Source organism: Lissotriton helveticus, chromosome 5_1 (assembly GCF_964261635.1).
Source record: "Lissotriton helveticus chromosome 5_1, aLisHel1.1, whole genome shotgun sequence".
Taxonomy (NCBI): Eukaryota; Metazoa; Chordata; class Amphibia; order Caudata; family Salamandridae; genus Lissotriton; species Lissotriton helveticus.
The window spans coordinates 1,682,402,688-1,682,422,571 of NC_136065.1; the positions used below are offsets into that span (position 1 = coordinate 1,682,402,688).

The window sequence follows — 19,884 nt, forward strand, 5'->3', positions numbered from 1 at the left end:
ATGTGGGCCTAAGTGATAGGCATTATCAATGAAGAAGTAAGCGAAAGACAGCTAAGGGAAGAAAAAGATTGGCTAAAAAGATGGGTGGGGAGTACTCACGTGATCAGGATGGACTGATTTTCTCTGTCTGTAAATAGAAAAAGAGAGGTTACAGAAAAGAACAAAGAACTGTAAACTCCTATGGAAAACTAAGCTTAATGTACCAAACTCTTTCACTGCTGGGCCATGGCGATAATGGTTAACGCAGTCTGTGCTGTGATCAGACTCCCTACAAGCTGGTGTCCTATAGGTAACACACTAGGAAATGACCAATGACAAGATTCAACATGGTCAGGCACACCCTACACATAGTGGAAGGGACATCATTAGTCGTGCAATGGGCAGGAGCTATGGGTAAGTGTCCATCATTTGTGTCACTCCCCCAAAGGTTGTGATGTCATCAAAGAGTGCCCAGGACTGAAGTATTTAAGCTATCACCGTGCGAGGAATTGGCCTCTTCTTTCCTCGACCACGCACCTGTATCCCAGAACAGACGCATATCCATTCACACCTGGAGAAAGGTGGAGTTTCTAGCAGGAAAGAAAGGGGACCGCCCATAAATTAGACTGATTGCCTGGACTGGCCCCTTGCCCCATGGCTGGGTGTTGATTTGTGGCGGCACATAGCTGGCAAGAGAGGGGACTAACCTGCTGGTGGTCCTGGACCTTTCCGCCCTAACCTGAGTTGCCTAGAGTTGGCGATTTAAGGGGGCTTTCGCCTGGTGACAGGTACCACGGCAGGGACGGAGCACTATGCAGTGCCCCAGTATTATGTGTTTGTATCAAGGTGCGGGTATTTTCCATCAATCAGTGAGATAGAGGGGAAGTTGTCATTAAATGTATGCTTTTGCCAGTAATCCTTCAGATGTCCTTGGGGAGGGTGTGGGGTTGCATAAGGAAAGAAGGGGCCTCCTGGTACAATGCATTCCGTAGAAAGTACACTGCAATGGAGAGTGCAAGAGACAATTGTTGTATCTTGCACAGTCTTCGCTCTTTTTGCCTTATCTTTCTCTCTTGATTCTCATAACCAATGTGTACATAACTACAGTTTTCATTCCTTCCTGGAACTGTGTGAATTAAAAGACTATGTCCTGGTATAACCACCTAACCGTATACAGTCTCTCTCCTGGGGGATCAGGGAGGGCTGGGATGCAGTTTCAGCTGGGTACAGCGACTTGCGCGTTGTGAGCGCGCTATGAACCATGACACACTAGACCAGAAGCACTATAGTGTAAGTATCATCCTGCCCACTACCACCCTTCTTTTTCAAAACACAAGGATGATCACTTAATTACCATAGTTACAAGGTTTGTTAAAAGTGTTTCCTCACTACTCATACCAGGCTTAGGAGAGGCATTATGAATGATACACAAAACGATGAGATCAAGGAAGGACCGTAAGTCAACAGTTGGCATGAAGTGTCTGCTCGGTTTGTTTCATGGCCTCTGCTCTGTACACATCACACCCCTCCAATTGGCACTCGGAGCACGAGGTGTTGTTCAGTAACCGACGCGGTGAGGGTTCTGTCTTCAAAACCAAACACTTTTAAATACCCAAGCGGACTGGCCTGCACTGCTGTGCAGCACTCATCGGACCTGACTAATGCATGAAGACAGACATCACAAAAAGCATGTATGGAAGACGTAAGCAACTGAACAGAAGTGATACACCGGGTTGTAAGTCTGACACATAACTGGTAATGAGTTAAAAACACTATCATAATCACTGTGACATTTATTTCCCATAGAGATTAAAAAAACTCAGCCCGCACTGGTGGTTGGCCAGTTCACCCCCGGACCAAGGTGGAATATGGGCAGGCGAAAAGCTCGCCTTGAATGCCTATGAAGAGCAAGCAGAGATGGACTCCCCCAATGGTGTGGGTTCCACAAAGGGTAGTCTTTTCTGGAGTTGGGGTGACCCTTACCTGTCAGCATGTACTGATAGGCGTTGTCGGAGATGGAGAAGATGTGGGGCGGGGCCTCCGAGCGCTTCTTGCCCCTGTAGGCACCGACCACCTCCTTGTTGTACACGGGCAGCCACTTGTAGGGGTTTATAGTCACACAGAAGAGCCCGGAGTAGGTCTGTTAGGAGACAGGAAAGAAAGACAACTGTGCAGATAGTCTCAAACAAACATGGCGCATTCCAGCAAGAAGGGACTCAGACGGGCACCCCTGAGAGACCCTAGTGAAATGACGTTCTCTCGTATACAGGATCTTTACCCTATCTCTTTCTCTCTTTTGTAGCAGGGTCTGGGTGAGTGCACCGTCGAACATGAGAAGCCGGATGGTCAGTGGGCTCACAGTCAGTCTGCACACTCTGCTTCACGAGTCCGCCTGGGTCCTGAGGGGTTCTCTTCAGAAAAGTGCTTTCTTGCCCTCTCACTCAGTCAGTGGATGAATGATTCTGTGAACGTGTAACCTGGGACTCTGGAGCTCGCGGCAAGCATCATTGCCGGCAGCGGGAGGAGCCCTCACCACCACCTCTGTTCTTGAACTAAGCTTGTATTAATTTGAGTTCTTCTTCTTAGACTTCTTACAAGGGCTCTGCTAGGGTGGGTGAAGCCAAAAACAACCTCTGGGCATATCAGAGCAAGGCACCGGGGACTACGAAATATACAGTGAAATGACTGAGCACTTCTTTCAGTGGTTCCATGGGAAGCAGCAGAACAGTGCCCGCTACAGTAGATGGAAGGTAGATTGGGACAGACGGCCCATTTCTGCTAGAAATTCTGTGATCTCCCAGGAACCGTTCCTGACCAACAGCAATTGTCCAAAAAGGTACCACTAAACCCTTCACCTTATACCCCAATCAATCTACTCCTTAAGTTTGAGGTACACCTATTTAGAAGTAACTATTCTACAAATGTGTTAGTTTTATTTGTCGCTTCCTAGCCACTAACCTGCATTGTTGTATTGAGTGTCTCTTTGTGTCATCCTTCATGGTAGATAGAGTGTTTATCAATATATCAATTTTTTAAAATAGCCATTTTTTGGCTTCTTTGTGCAGCGGGGTCCTAAATTCTTCCTCACACCCAAATAATGTAGCTTTGGCCAAAGCTTTGTTTTGGGAAATTACGTTTTTTGACAATTCGTCTTCTGATAAAGACACCACCCACCTGTCCAAGGAAAGATGGTATGATCCAACCTCGGAGATGACTTCTTATTCAACTACAAATAGCACAGACCCTTCAGATGATAAACCACCCAAAGAAGGGAAGGCATGAACCAGCCCTTGATGTGCTCCCCTTGAAGCTGCCACCCGCAGGACAAATGCTATTGTCCAGACTGCAACAGGGTTTCCTTTGAGCCAATGAGACTGAAAACAGGAACTATGAGCAAGTCTTAATCACCGTCTGTTCCAATGGTGCTGCATTAATGCTGGGGAATCTTCTCTTATATGGGAAGCAACGCTAGAAAAATGGCAGAATAGTCCTTTTGGTGAGGCAGGCACCCCACGGTTAGGTGATCTCAAGCAGGATAGTATGGGTGGGCTCTCTAATGGGCCTGTTGGTTAATCTGGTCTGGTGGAGTTTTTGTCTGGTGCGTTGTTGGGGGGCTGCAGAGATATCGAGGTACTCACGTAGATCATCCAGGATGCATAGCGCTCTTTGAGGTTATACAGCACGGCGGGCTCGTTAAGAAAGGTCAGCATGGCCATGTCCTCGATCTTGTCGAACTTGGGTGGGTTCTGCTGCATGACCTGGCTGTCCTTCACTGTGACCGTCTGTAAGAAGAGAGACAGGTGAAGTGCCTCGACTATTTACTGAGCTCGGATGGCTTTCATCAAGTTTTGTGCTATACAAATATCACATACCTACATAGGTCCATCCATACATACACAAGTTTAGAAAGAGAGCACAGACTCCTTAGAACCGTATCAAAACACTTTTGATGACCAACATGCCTCAATTCCCACTTTAGAGGCATGTGGAACATTTTGGCTCACAATAAACCTCTGTCCTGTGCACTGACGGCACAGAATGCCTTGCTCTTTTTTAAATGTGATGGTAAGTTGTGCTTGTAATTAGGACTGATCCGACATAAGCTAAGTACCATATGCACTTATTAAATAATATACAGCAACATCATTTACATAGTTACACATTGTCTTAAAGCAAATTTAGGAAAACCAGTGACAACTGTTACAGAATCTCAGGCTACAGGGGCATGGATGCTCTTGTGCCATTAGCAGAGAACGGTGCCAGGCCATGTGTGATCTTCAGGAGGGCAGCTTAGTGTATCACCACTACCCTTTAACCTACTGCTCTGAAAATCAGCCATGAGCATGCTACCAAAAGGCTGGAGTCTTAAAGAAATGGTACAACTTCTGCAGGTTACAAAGAAAAAAACTTCCCACCTGACAAAGCCACAATTCTGTCAGACCATGTCCCAGAATGCTGCCTTAACTCTGGGGCAAGACTCAGTGGCAATGAATGAAAACAAAGGATATTTTAGGGGTAAACCCTTTCCAAACAAAAAAGTCAGATTTGAAACCCCCGGTATTTCAAGGGAGGGGGTTTATCCCCTTACTCTCTCACCCACCATTCTCATGGACTTATAGAATTGGAGCCTGCAAAGTCTCCAGGTCTTGAAAACAGAGGACACAACTACTTAGTGACTGGATATGTTAGCATTAAATTGGGCGAACCAGAAACATTTTCTTGGATTGGAAAGTAGTTACAAACTTCAAAACAAGTTAAGCAACAGCAGATGTCCCTTGTTGCATCCCAGGTCAGAATGATGGAACCGCTGTGTGAATGTGTGGCACTGCCCATAGACTTAGATGTCCCAAACGCTGACTCTGGTGCCTGCTTACGCCCTAGCACCCTGCGGAGGAGAGGACCCCTTCACCTCCACTGGGATTCCAAAGAATTACATCCACAAACATCTGCGTAGAGGTGTTCCCCAAAGACACAGCATTGCATATCCAGTGGAGATGGAAGAGTCTCTTCTCCGGTTCACAGTGAGTCATAATCCCTGCTGCTGTCCACCCATCTCTGCCACAAAACTGTGCCACCACTTGGAAGGGTTCACCCGGGTTGTCACCCGGGGCATCTCACTCACAGTGTTGACTCTGAAATGTATTCAACCAGGCGGCTCAAAAGCAACTTTTAATCTCATAGTCAATGCAAATCTGTACTAAGGCTCCAGCATGAGAAGCGGCAATCAGACACGCAGTGTATGAGAAGAGGAGACAGCGGAATGAGAGAAGAAGACAAGAGGTTAATGGTACAGCGACTGAGAGAAAGGGTGGGAGGTCCATAGGAAGAGAGAAGAGTGAGGAGGGTGAGCGAAGAGGAAGAGGGGTCCAGGGTAAGGTAAGAGAGGGGGAAGGGGAAGGGGAATGAGAGACGAGCACGCGAGGTCCTTAGTAAGGGAAAAGACGGGGAAAGGAGAAGGAGAGAAAAGGAAGAGAGGCTCATAGTGAGGGAAAAGATGGAGAAGAAGCAGTGAGGGGAATGAGAGAAGAGGATGAGCGTTCCATGTTGAGGTAGGAGATGAGTAAAGGAGAATGAGAGAAGAGGATGAGAGGTCCAGCATGAGGTAGGAAATGGGGAAAGGAGAATGAGAGAAGAGGATGAGAGGTCCAGCATGAGGTAGCAGATGGGGAAGGGGAAATGAGAGAAGAGGATGAGAGGTCCAGCGTGAGGTAGAAGATGGGGAAAAAGGAAATGAGAGAAGAGGATGAGAGGTGTAGCGTGAGGTAGAAGATGGGGGAAAAGAAAATGAGAGAAAAGGATGAGAGGTCCACCATGAGGTAGAAGATGGGGAAAAAGAAAATGAGAGAAGAGGATGAGAGGTCCACCATGAGGTAGAAGATGGGGAAAGGGGAATGAGAGGAGAGGATGAGAAGTCCAGCGTGAGATAGGCGATAGGGAAAGGGGAATGAGAGGTCAACAGCGAGTTGGAAGACCGAGAAAGGAGTGAGGAGAGGTAGAGAAGTCAAATGAGAGGTCCGTGGTATATCTTTAGAGATGCTTGGGCAAAGACAGAGGAGTGAAGAAAAAGAATAGGAGTGAGAATGATAAAGCAAAATGTAAAGGCCACGGGGGCATCCTTGCATGCTTGTGAACGCTCTGTTCAGTACAGGCCTTTACTCATTCCCAAAATCCAGTGTATAATGAGTCTCCTGAAACACTGCCATTACATTCACCTTGTTGCAGTCTTTCTTCTCACCACGGCCATCTCCTAGCCATATTCACTCTTCCAGTCGCTTACAAGGCCCCAGGGAGGTGCGGGCATGGAAGATGGGCCTCGGTGCCCTCTTGTTCTGTAGTAAAGGACAGCCACGATTGGGATCTATCAATTCGCTGGGCCCCAAGTTCACAGCATTTGCTTGAACCAACATAGCTACAACTCTGGTCCCTCCATTGCCAGGACACTTACTCAGCCATGCCCTTGCCTTGCTGCACCTTTGCTCCTTCCTTCAGACCTTACCTTTCCCATTTCGGTGTCAGCAGTGACCTTGTCGCCGTCCTTGCTGGTGATTTTGGCCTTCACGTACTCATCCTTGTCATCTGGCACAAAGACGTCCTTCTTCATGTCGAAGGGTCGCGTCTGCATTTCCAGCCGCTCCTTGTCCGACTTGCGGAGGAAGGAGGCTGCAGGGCCAAACACAGACATTTCTGCGTCCCCCATGGTGGAGTCTGTAGACAGAAAGGAGGGACAAGCTTTATGCACTCTTCTAAAACTCACATTTATGCAATTTCCCACTCTTCTATATAGTTTGGGCTAGTGACATTCTGTAATTCTGTGGCCGCGGTTAGGTAAATTAAACTAAGTTGAGACTCCATGGGCTCTGATGAATCCCATAAACTCCGTAGACTTCTTCCTACACGTATGTGCATGTATGTGTGGGATCCATGGTGTGCCCTCCTCTGTGTGTATGTGCATGTATGTGTGGAATCCATGGTCCGCCCTCCCCTGTGTGTATGTGCATGTATGTGTGGGAACCATGGTCCGCCCTCCCCTGTGTGTATGTGCATGTATGTGTGGGATCCATGGTCCTCCCTCCCGTGTATACTAGGAGAGCACGGACACTAAATCCTCTGAACTCAAGAGCATTCAAACCTGCCACTGCAAAGGACGTGTGAGGCCTGTGCTCAGTGTGGGCACTGCTGAGAGTGAGGCTTCATGGATGGGTTGCCTAAGCTACACACAGCATGCAATGGGAAACAAGAGGAACTATGTTTTCTGGAGTGTCATGAACTCTCTCTCGAGATGTGTAATGGTGACGACATATTGATCTACTGCGTAGGTCCTCATGTTTCAGAGGGTTCTTTGCTAGGGAGTCAATGTAGTCAGTTGCTGCAAGACGGAACCTGTTGCTAGGAGTTGGTTTCATCCCACCTTCATTCCACGATGGTCAAGAGCTTCATATTCAGAGAGGTCTACTGAATAACATCAGGTATAGAGGGGTATATTTATTAAAACGTCTTGCGATGCAGAGCAGAAACCAAAGTTGCTGTGTTGAGTAGCGTGGGAGGAAGAGAGCTGGTCAACGCCATATCTACAGAGACGGCGCTGTCCTGCTCTCTCCCCAGTGCTGTTGCACAACCAGGCTCCCAGCACCATGCACACACCTTTGCACCTTAGCACAAGGATGTGTGCTTGATACCTTTCATAGGTTTTGAACTGGAAGGCTATCCTTTCAGTACAAAATAATGTGCTTAGACTAACTTTTAAACTCTTCCTACATTGTATGTGTGATGCTCAGTGCAACACAAAAGCATAGTCGCAAAAGATTGGAGGAATAAAATCATTTCTCCTCAATAACGTCAATGTCAAAACAGTGTTATTTTTTACGCAAAACCCTGTCCTCTTTTATTATTACATTGGGTTTTGCGTCATAAATCATGGATGGTTGCATGGGAACGCCCATGTACTACCCATTGAACACCCTGTTGATGCAAAGTAATTTTTGCGTTACGTTTAGATTACTTTTCAGTGCGTAACAAGTTTTGCACTGGAAAGTAAATTTTAATTAAACATTTTGTGCCATTTTGCATCATGTGTGTGATGCCAACCAGCACAAATTGTTAGTACATTACACCCAAGAAGTTAGACTCTAAAATGACCTCTGTGATGGAGTCATTTTGTTTGTGAAAACGAACTCCATACTAGAGTGATTTTGTTAGGATCACAAACTGTACACTGGAGCCATCTTGTTTGTGAACACGAACTCTGTACTAGAGTGATTTTGTTAGGATCACAAACTGTACACTGGAGCCATCTTGTTTGTGAACACGAACTCTGTACTAGAGTGATTTTGTTAGGATCACAAACTGTACACTGGAGCCCTCTTGTATGTGAAAACGAACTCTGTACTAGAGTGATTTTGTTAGGATCACAAACTGTACACAGGAGACATCTTGTTTGTGAAAACGAACTCCATACTAGAGTGATTTTGTTAGGATCACAAACTGTACACTGGAGCCATCTTGTATGTGAAAACGAACTCTGTACTAGAGTGATTTTGTTAGGATTACAAACTATACATTGGAGCCATCTTGTTTAGAATGACCTGCTCTATACTATAGTCATCCTTCTAGGTTTACGAACTGTCTTCTATAGGCTACTTCTCTTGAATCACATATGGTATTAAGATAATGAACTAAGTGTTCTAAGAATTATTAAAATCCCAAACTTAATTCTAACCTTCTCTGAAGCTCGAAGAAATCATGCAGTTGTCAGCAACCTCAGAGAGTGTGTTATGCAGAGAGTTCACATTATGTCTACACCTCTGCAGTGCAGCTTGAGACCGGCAGAAGGAAGGAGAGGTGAACTCCTACATGCATCAAGTTAGAGCAGTTCTGGCTTCCATGTTCTTTTTAGGTGGCAGAGCCCACCCCTTGAATTCTTGCTAGGCCGCCCCAGAGGAAGGACTAGCATTTATACAGCACAGGAACACCCCGCAGTGCAGGGCTGCAGAAGATGGCGGGTGTGCGGGCGAGCTCTACTGTTTGGATGACATCCTTCCTATCAAAGAGTACAGCACTAAATGAACGGGCAGAAATATACAAACTAGGGAATACGGCACACTGTGTGATGCCTCAAGGCGCCCCGCTGTGGCTCACTGGATTTCCACTCTATTTATACAAAACAGTTGCGTAATCTACTCTTGAGCGAAGGTGTAGGGTATTGTATCTAACACAAGACTTGAGGAACCGATGTTTCATGCTGATCAGTCCAGTGTGTGCCCGAGCAGTCCGACTGGCGCGGCCGCTCTGGGCACTGACCTGTGGAGGGGGCGCCCATCTCCAGGGGGGGCACTGCGTTTCAAGAGCAAATCAAGAGCATGACCATGTGGTTTTGATCAACAAGCGCTAAAATCGATGTCACTCACATGTACCAATAATGAAAGACCTCTGGGAATCCAAACATTTAGTAGGCACCAGCTGGAACCATTACAGATAAGAAATGCGTCTCGTAAGCACTGATCACCACAGCGACTAGAGATTCTGTCCAGTCTTCACTTGGCCAACCAGAATCACCCTTCCAATTTACCAGAGCTCTCTGACTTCCACAAATCCACACCCTGAAACCACAGAAGGACCATGCAAGAAATCTCACTTGAAAGAATTCTCACAGTTTTACTCACCTTACCTGGAAGGAGGCTGAGAAGGAAGAGGTGGTGAGGGAGGAGGCGATGTTCAGGGAACCCCTGCAACGAAGACAGGATAAGTCCGTGAGATAAGACACTCTACACAACAGTTCATGAGGGAAGGCATGAGCACACACTATGTAACATCCCCTCAGTGACAACATGACTACGCTCATTATGAACAAAGCCAGAGGGAAGACATCAGCATACTTAGTAATTGTGGCACACAACAACAGACCCTGAGAAGGGACATTAGTATACGCCTATACCAGCCCATGAGCGAAGCCCGAGTTAAGACACAAGCAGACTCATCAGCTTCTGAGTGACAGCAGGGACACACTGAAGTCCACTGACCTCAATGTTTCCGTCCCTCACTCACATCAAGGACCACATTAACCCCACTTCTGCCCACATGCACACCCAAACACTACACATCCTGAAGTCCTCTTGAATCACTGAGAGTAGCATCAAAACAGCTGAAGACACTGACACATGCCACATTACACTACTGGGGTCATGGCACAATAAGCACCCCCTCATCTCTGCAATCCTGAGTATTTTGGTGGAAAGCCTTAAAATCAGACCCATAGTGTCAGCATATTCTTTTTTTTCTCCATTAAACAGTTTATTTTTATATGGTGAACGAGTGCTCACTAATGACTTTGCCTCGTGGCGCTTTGTGCAGACATCAATTCTGCTTTTGCGTTGGTCAATCCAGCGGAGACGCTGCACTGAGGGATTCCATTCTCGAATAACGTTGGAGCGAGTGGGTGGTTTTGAGGCTGTGGGTAACCTCCAGCAGTTGTTCTGCAGAATTGTCGCGTTGGGGCAATTGATCTTGTTTTATTCCGACCAACCTAGGTGGGTGTGCTACAGAGTCTTTCTTCTGTTTGTCATCTGAGGTATACTGATCCCAATTTAGGTTCTAATCGAAACACACCGTTTTGAGCTCTTGCTTCGCCAAGTCTGTGCAGTTGGAATATTCCTGAGTTGTGCCTGCCATTCCCGAGCCAGAAGTGATCACTGTTAGGCTCTGTCTGTCCCTGTGTATTCCTGTCCTCTTGTTTTCCTAGCCCGCCTTAGTATTCTCTCAGGTTCTCTTTCCCCAAAGCTTCTGTTCCTTAGTTCTCAGTCACATAAAAGTCCTTGTCTTGGGGGTTCTATGTCTCACTCTCCTGAGGACAGACAGACTGACAGAGAGACAGAACAGACACGTAGACCTGTAATCCGGCATGTACACACCTTCCCAGTGACAGATCAGTGGAAAAGGCACAGCTCTCCCGTCTGTACCCAATGAGGGTTAGTACTGCTAATACAAGTGAAAGATTGATGTCTCTCTGAGGCAGGCGGAAAGATTGCTGTCCTCTCTGAGGCAGGCGGGGAGTGGGTCTGCTGTTGGCACTCGGCAAGATATCAATCAAAAGAGCAAAGGAGTGGTCTGCCAGAGGTGAGGGATAGCTTTGCTGTCTGTGGCAAGTGAAATATATCTGTGCTGCCTACAGCAAGTGAGGGGTAGCTCTGCTGTCTGAGACATGCGAGAGCACTGATTTATCCAATGATTCAGGAAAGGTCAGTGTAGGTAGGGTAAAAAGAACATAGTTGGTTATGGAAGTTGAGTACTAGCTCTCCTGTCTGCATTAAGTAGTACTTCAGATGGCTGACATTCCTGATGATAACCCACAACCAGAGGCTAGCAGCCAGGTTTCAGAAAGGACATGGACAATGCGAGCAAGAATACACACCCCACCTATGAACACAAACTAGGGAACAAGTAAATACACACCTATTATGGAGAAAGTAGTTTCATGACCAGATAGCAAATTAAACTAGAGATGTGAACCCACAGTCGCTGGTTGAGAATCGCCAAACGTGGCACCCACAGGAGAACCCTCTGGCATAAAGACATGCACACAAGGACACAGGTACAAACACACACAAACAGACACAAGGGAACACAAACCTAGCCACAAAACATGGAAACACATATAAACAAGATTAGACCAACAAAGGACTAGACAATAAAACATAAACACATAGAAGGACAGGCATACAGACATTACACATACATACATATGTTATGTGTACACTTTCACCCACAAGGGTATCATGGATCTGAGCAAGTGTGTGCATATCCTTGTCTATACTAGGTGGGTTAACTGAAAAGCCAGGTCTTCAGCTTCTTGTAGAATTCATGGAGAAGAGGAGGCTCTAAAGTGGAGTGGAAGTCTGTTTCACGCTTTAGGAGGGATGTGAGAGAATGCTCATCCTCTTGATCTGCTTCTGTGCATGAGCTACATGTGTGCAAGTAGTCCTGCAGAGTGGAGGTGTCTGCATCGTTGGTGGAAGGAGATGTGACTATACAAGTAAATGGAGCCTGAGCCTTATAGTTCTTTGAATGTGTGTGTGAGGAGTTTGAATTGAGTGTGTTGGTGTATCAGGAACAGATGTATGACATTACAACGCATGCTTTTACATCGCATGCTTTTACAATGCGGTTTTTACAACGCATACCATTACAACGCATAATGCTTTTAGGCGCTGGATAGTGAATTGTTTAATTTACTATTCCAACTCCAGTCCCCGTGGATAGTAGGGAAGGTGTTGGATAGTACATTAAACCTATTCCCTATCCTAGAGCGCCCCCCAGCGCAATGCGTTGTAATGGTTTGCGTTGTAAAAGTTGCGTCGTAAAGGCACTGCGTGGTAAAAGTTGCTTTGTAAAGGTTGTTTACCATCAGGAACCAGTGTAGTTCACTGAGGTATGGTGTGATGTGAGTTCTGTGTGGGAGGTTGAGGAAGAATCTGGCTGCCGAGTTCTAGATGGTGTGTAGTCTTCTAGTCAGATGCTTGGTGATTCTGGCACAGACGGTGTTCCCATAGTCCAACATAGAGACACAGTCCAATATAGTAAGAAAGCCACTGATACACGATCAGAGGCTAATGCATGAACAGAAATACATAAGCAACCAGAAATACTCAGACACAGGCAAACACACAGTCACCAAGGAACATACAAACATAGGCACAAATACATAAACATGCACACATAATCATACACACAAAACCAGACACACATAGGCACCCTCTCCCCTCCCAAATACACAAAGACACTGGCACATACCCATAAAGACACACTCACACAGACAAGTCACCCACCACACACACAGATACAATGTAAACACATATATAAAACACCTAATAATGAGCTATACAGCCACTCAAACACGTACACGACAGACATGTAAATACGTATGAGCAGATGTGGTGAAACTGACACACATACATACATACACACACACACACACGTGAAGTAATCTCTAAATAGACAGGTGCAGCATTCGAGACAAGCACTTACATACATCAAACAAGCACGTACATCGACCCCTACTCTATACACCATCTGGCCCACAAATAACACATAAAGACCCAAACTGACACAGAGAACGACATAGACACACCTGCAGAGATACACCCACATTAACAATGACAGTTAAATAAGATACCGACAAAACATGATCAGAAAAAGGCACACATGCACGCCCCCAAGCACATAGTCACAGACAAAGCCATATACAAACAAACACTACACACATAAAGGCTTAGACACAAACACCACTCGTACATGAACACATACCTGGAGCTGTGCAGAGAGAGGCGAGGGGTGTGATCGGCAGCTGGTGAAGGGCTTGCCCTTTTATACCTGGTGACTGTGCCCCCGCCCTGTCTCACACCCCCAGGTCAGGATTCCATTGCCCCATGCCCCTCCTGTCCCATTATCGCCTCTGAGGAGAACAATTGGAGCCGGCGTCATTGTTCTGGCACGGTGCTGACAGACAACAGGTTCAAGGCAGATAGGGTCCGAAATACCCGCATACCAGGGGCGCCGCAGAGGACCAGCCGGGGAGGGCATCTGTGGAAGGGGAGAGCAGAGCTGCAGAGGCGAGGAACAGAAGGAGAAAAACAATGGGTACAGAGGGGAAGAAAAGGGAGATGGTATAGAGAACAAAAGAAAGAAAACTAGAACAACACCAGTCCCAGAGAGAGAAAAACAGCAAAGGGTAGTGGGTGAAGAAAAATAAGAGGGGTAAGGAGGAGAGAAAAATAAGAAATGCCAAAGGCGATGCAGTAAACTAGATACGAGTTGGGAACGATAACTTACAGTGGGACAACGGGGGTAATACAACAGAGGAAAAACAACTGCAAGAACAATAGCGTCACATTAAGGAGGCACCAACAAAGCAATGCAAAAGGAAGCAGAACATTAAAGGGAAACAATGGGGAAGGAATAGAGAGACAGTAGGGGAGAGCAGCAAGCAGAACAATGGGGTAAGAACGATAGAGAAAGACTGTGAAGGGAGAAAAAGAGACAGAGGCTGAACAAAAAAGACAGAGTGGAAATAAAAAAAAAAAAAGGGAAACAAATAGAGAGGGTAAATTAGGTGAGAAAAGCAGAGGTATACAACGGCAAATAATCATACATGAATTAAACAGAGAACAGAGGCAGAAGTTTTACATCAACAAGAGAAGCAGAGAACAGAGGCTGTGATACTAGAGAAGCGAGAGAGACAGAGAATAGAGGCCCAAATACTATAGATGCAATGAAAAAGGCCAAGCTTCTACAGAAAAAGAAAAAAAAAACAGAGGCTGAGTTATATGGTAAACAGAAGTTGAACTCCTCAAAAAAAGAATCAAAGAACAAGAGGCCGAACTCGGGTAACTAGAGAAACAAAGATACACATAGACTGAACTCACAACTGAATTATAGCGGGAAGAAACCAAGGGGACGATTTAGAGTTTGGCAGACGGATTAGTGTCTGTTCAGATGGCAGAGGACATTACCACCGCCATCCTGAGGGTTCCGCACTCACCAAATTTAGAGTTATTCACCAGTCCTGCGGACAACTCTGTACATCGGAAGGGAAACGCCCTCACGCCAGTTCCTTTCAATGCATAGATCATGATTGGTGTATGTCTGCCGCCACACACCAAATTTTTCAAACCTTTTTTTTTTCAAAAACAAACTCCCAAAGTGGGAGCTTGCTATTGAAAAACAAAAAACTAATGAGCCCAACACACAGAGTTTTCTCCCAGTGTGGCGGTCATTATTACTTTCCTATCCCTTGCCTGGAGGTGACCACCAGCAAAAACAAGCATTTACAATGCAACGGTTTCGCCTTTGCAAAAGTTTGAGCTTTTGGCATTGCAAATGACAACATTTTTATTTATGTTTTGGTTTTCAAAACAGATAAATAAATGGCATTGTCATTTACAATGCCAATAGCTTAATCCCTCGCAAATCTCACGTATTTACGCGAGTTTGAGCTATTGACATTGTAAATATCACGTTTTATTTATGTTTCAAAAACACACACACAGCCACACACGCATATAATGTGATTTGAGGCAAATGCTTTATTTCGGCAAGCTTCCCTTTTCTTCATTTTCACAAGTGAGAGCAGCCTCAAATACCTGAGTTCAGGTCTGGGCCACACACACTGAGAGAACGTGTGCCTCTGCCGCGCTCCAGCCCACCAGAGGGGTGGGATGACTGCTCTTGCTGTTGTCCTGGCCGAACCCCTGGAGGAGGGTACGTCTCCTCCTGTGCACTACACTGCCTCTTGGGTCAGTCCTTGCTAGCTGTGGACGCGGGCACTGCCACGAGGGATGTTCGAGAAGGGCGGGAATCTGCCTCCCCCTGTGAACCTAGAGAGAAGAAGGGACTCTCGGATCTAAAAAAAAGTGCATGGAGGGTTAACAGGGTGCGGCTGGATCATTCTTTCACTGTCAGGGTAGAAACCTACCAAGCGCTTAGACTCCCACCCGTGCACGTGCAGGGTCCAGTCCAGTTAGGTTCTGTACCACAATCTAACCACAGCTCGCCCACCTGAGGAAGCCGGGGCTGGGTTTGGAGCGTGAACCTCTACTTAACAATACTGGCCTGTTTGGCTTAAGGGAGTAGGTAAAAGCTGGGTTGTGAAAGATGGAGTCGTTTCTGCTCACGTTTCCACTGCTTTCTTCTCCCGTGAGGTGTATCTGCGCCCAGGCCTTTAATAATAGTATGAGCAGGTCCCACGCTAGCCCATTACACATCATTTACGTATTTCTCAGCATCTCTGCCTTGGATGTCTCCATCCTGCCCTTCTCTGGCTACTCCCCTCCCACCACCAGCAGTGGTGTGGCGCACACCGCTCCCCTCTGCCTCTGGGTACGGTCATGCTCTCTGTGTCGCTGTCTATATATTTTAGTTTAGACTATAGTTATAACGTGCACTTCCATCACTAACACCTCTGCCTCCATCACACTGCTAGGCGCTGCCTCAGAGACAAGGTGAACACCTCTCTGGTCCCTCACACACGACTCCAAACACTTCCCACAGAGGATCATAGCAAACACGACATCCTATCAAGGGCGCACTCTTCCGCAGCAAAGCGTTTGAATGCATATTATATAAAGAATTATTATTTCTTCCTGCCAGATGTCAGAAGGCTGATCCGCGCTTCTTTGGTGCTGCCAATATCTTCGCCAGGGCCCTTGGCTGCATTTGGAGCATATTGGTGCACAGGAGGAGGCGCGAGCACCCCTGCCTCGGTGTGTGCAAGGAAGCGACAGTGCATACATGTTCTGCAGACCGCCTGTGCATCAGTGTGCATGTGCACCATGGAAGGGTGTAAAACGAATCAGCTGGGGAGGAGTACGGAACTTCCTCGCCCAGGTCCTTTCATACCTCTCTTTCTCTGAGGGTACAGGCTCCTTTCCTCGCCTCAGAGGCGTAGTTAACAGTAGTGCAACAGGTGTAGTGGCACCCAAAACGGGGCCGAAGAACTCACTTATCCCCAATGAATTGCTGTTTATTGAAAAAAACGGGGGGACAAACTCTATTTATATATATTTTGGCCTTCGCCACCCTTGCTCTGCCGCGGCCTCTTCTCTCTGTGCGTGCATCAAACCGCATCTTCAACCACGCCCTCCCCAGCCGGAAGCCGAGGGGCTTTCATTGAGTGTGACTTTTAAAGTGCCACAGCTTGCGTGGGCTGTGGATGCTGTCTGCGCCCTCTCTGCGCTGCCTGAGAACCGGCGGCGTGTGGCTGAACCCTCGGTGCACGGGATCACACGGGGTCAGCCTGGTGTCCGCACTGCCCCGTGCACCACTCTTCAGCATTCCCACGTGTTAATATGGGAAGTCAGTCCACTGCACCCCCGGTGGGTGGGTGGGTCAGTAGTTCTGTGGTAAGTTCATCGCCTCAGCCAGACCACACACTGAATGCCACAGCGAGTCCACGGCCAGTGCCCTGCGCAGGCAGCTATTCCCGTCGTGAATGAACACGCAGCGGGTACGGTGGGGGGTGCGGGAGGGACCTGCCTCGCGACAAACACGGATGCAGCACCGCTTTAATAAAGCACCGCTGTGATTCGTGCGCGTACATGCAGAGCTTTCAGCACAGCGGTCGATGCTATGCGCCTTCTACACGCTATAGATCGGTTGTCTAGTGTACCAGTGAGGTGAGCACACAAACTCAGTTAAACCGGAAACAGCGACACGCTTTAGGGAAGTGGGAACGAGTGAAAGATTCCAGCGATAAATGGCACTGTAAGGCCGCGTGGAAGGCTTTGGCGGAATTCGGTAAAGCGCCTTACTTTAAAACAGCTGGGGTAGGGCTCTCGGCGCTTCACCGCAGAGGGCATATACGGACCCTAGAGAGAGGAGAGAGCGTTCGCGAGAGGGGGTTGAAACCATGGTTAGGGCATAAGGATACTCATTATTTGACGCATTTAACAGGGTGAGGCGAAAACACAGACGAAATGTGTATTTTATGTATAGCTCCTCCTCTGGCATAAAGGACCGCGAGAAAATTGGTATCATGGAGTCCGAATCTCTAAACTTAAAGACAACTACAATGCATCATCCCAAGGGTTGCCCTGAAAGAGATCCCCGATTTTTTTTTTGTAAATAAAAGTTTACACAAAAGTGACCCACATTCAAGATTTGTGACTAGGAATCATTCACTGGCGTTTCCACAACATCACCTTCATCCGCAAGACTTAAAGCAGTTCGTGAGATTGATGGAGACATGACTGATATAATGCGGCCCGGGGAATGACATCACGGGGGTGTCCCGGGCCGGCAGCCAATGACAGCGCGGCCCGGGACAAAGGGGCGGGACTTAAAAAAAAGTCCCAGAAACGCCCCTGAATCGCGTTTTCAACAGAAAACGTGATTGACAGCCTCTGTCTCCCAATGGCTAGCCTCCATTTATGGAGCTAGCCAATGAGAGACAGAGGTGGAACCAAAGTCGATATGTAGGATCATGAGGTTTCGCCATGGGCGGGGCAACTGCTACGCAGTTGCAACGCCCAGGGCGAAACCTAAAAAGACAATAAACGGTCGACCCTTTATAGGGTGGACTGTGTTATGTCCTTCCTCTAATGGCTCGACTCCATCACCCCGTCAGAGGAAGATTTCAATCAGAGGAAGATTTCCGTTGATGGAGTCGACAGTGGATTCATCAACAGAAATCTGGCAGTCTGTCCAACTCTAAATGAGGCAGGCGGACTGATGGTTTGGCGGGCCGGTGATTATGTTGCATTTTTGATGAAGTAACTTGTCTGCCAAACTCTAAATCAGGCCCGAAGTGCCTGAAAAAACAAGCAGTGACAAAGACAATAAGTCTTGTCTTTGGGACCTACTGGCTTTTCCAATTGCTTCCGGCTGTGCTATATGGTGTTGGGCTGCTGAGCAGAAATGTAAAAATAAAAAAGTGCGAAGGTGGTCGTGTCAGTCCAATAATGGCCACATATATCAGAATGCTTGTGTGTGCCAGCAGAATGACGCAGGTGCCATTCGCTTTCATTTTACTTACGATCCAAGATGGCAGACACCACTTGGTTTGGTAAATAAAAAAATAAGGATTTTTTAAGAGGAAAGCAAAGATTTTTAAAAAAGGATTGTGTTTTGAAGGGGTAACAGAGGAGTGTGTAGGAGAACCAAGGAGAAAAGCAATACATGGAGGGTGTGGGAGAGGAGCATAAAAGGGAGAGAGCACCACAGAATCACCCAGACGAGAGAGAGCAACACTTGAGTACGTGGCGGGGGAGAGAAGCACATGGGCAAGAGAGATCAGCATGAGGGGAAGAGAACAACACATTGTGGAAGGGAAAGAGAAGCACACAAGAGAGACCGCTGGAAAACACCTGTACTTGAGCAGTGCTTATGTAAAAAAGCAATGGGAAACAGCAGGACAGTGGAAGGGGAAGAGAAGCATATGGATAAGAGAGCAATATGGAGCCGGAGGGGTGAGAAGCACAAATGGAAGACAGCAGGCGCGGTGCGTCCATAGGGGTGTGAGGGCGTACCCCCCCCCCGCCCGCAGCCGCCCACAGGAGTCTCCGAGGGAGAACTGACAATGCATGCCAGTCAGCATGACGTCGGGAGGCGTCATGTTGATTGACATGATTGTCACCAGGCAGGCAGCAACACGAGTGCGCATGCGTGGGGACGGAGGGTGAATTTTTTACCCGTGCCCACGCATGCGCACTTGTGTTCGTGCTTTTTTGCGCAGGCCCATTAGGAGACCTCTGGTCTCCTAATGGGCGTGCTCTGGGCGTAGAGTAACCTGTGCCCCAGCAGCGCCAGGATTGTCTGAAATATGGAAACAATTAGTGCGGACATGGCAGCCTGTTGACACGAGCTGTGCAAAAGAGTGACCACACGCAAGTAAGGAGGAAAAAAGTGTTTTGACGTGTTTTATTTGGTTAAGATGCCCGACAGCACTGCAGTGCTGAAAGAAGAAAAGCGTGCAGTCTTAAGTAAAGAGTACACCCTGTACGGATGTGTGCAATGTGGCTATTAATCAACCGTAGACAGTGTGAAAAAAGTTCAGTGGGGATGTAAATCACAAACTTATAGCCAGTTTCTCGCAGACTCCTGTCAGGTCAGTTTTCCTCCAAAGAGACCACGGATGTTTACAGTAAGGGTAAAATGAATGTGAATATATTAGATGGTGGAGTTGGGGGACCAAGCTTAAACGTGATTGGCCAGTTTCTAAGAGCCTCAGCAAAGGAAATTGAACAGGGAGAGTGAGTGCATGGATGGATGCATGCATGATGGGTGGATGGATGCATGAATGATGGATGCAGGTTGGATGGGTGGGTGGATGAATGGATGGGTGGATGCATGAATGAATGATGTATGGATGCAGGATGGGTGGGTGGATGGATGGGTGGATGCATGAATGATGTATGGATG

General features: G+C 47.2%; 1 protein-coding gene across 2 annotated transcripts in view; it reads right to left on the reverse strand.

The window, feature by feature from the left end:
* The window catches only part of LOC144755727 (myosin-7), an 82,467-nt gene extending 69,122 nt beyond the window's left edge, over positions 1–13,345 (reverse strand). The window contains exons 1-6 of one of the 2 annotated variants that reach the window (XM_078644918.1): positions 13,276–13,345; positions 9,639–9,701; positions 6,476–6,684; positions 3,618–3,761; positions 1,963–2,119; positions 100–127 (exon numbers count right to left, since the gene is read on the reverse strand). In XM_078644918.1, the coding sequence (XP_078501044.1) occupies positions 100–127; positions 1,963–2,119; positions 3,618–3,761; positions 6,476–6,676 (530 nt within the window). In that variant the 5' untranslated portion in view covers positions 6,677–6,684; positions 9,639–9,701; positions 13,276–13,345. The remainder of the gene's footprint in view (positions 1–99; positions 128–1,962; positions 2,120–3,617; positions 3,762–6,475; positions 6,685–9,638; positions 9,702–13,275) is intronic. The other variant, XM_078644919.1, reaches the window with a different exon arrangement.
* Between the last annotated feature and the right edge of the window lie 6,539 nt (positions 13,346–19,884).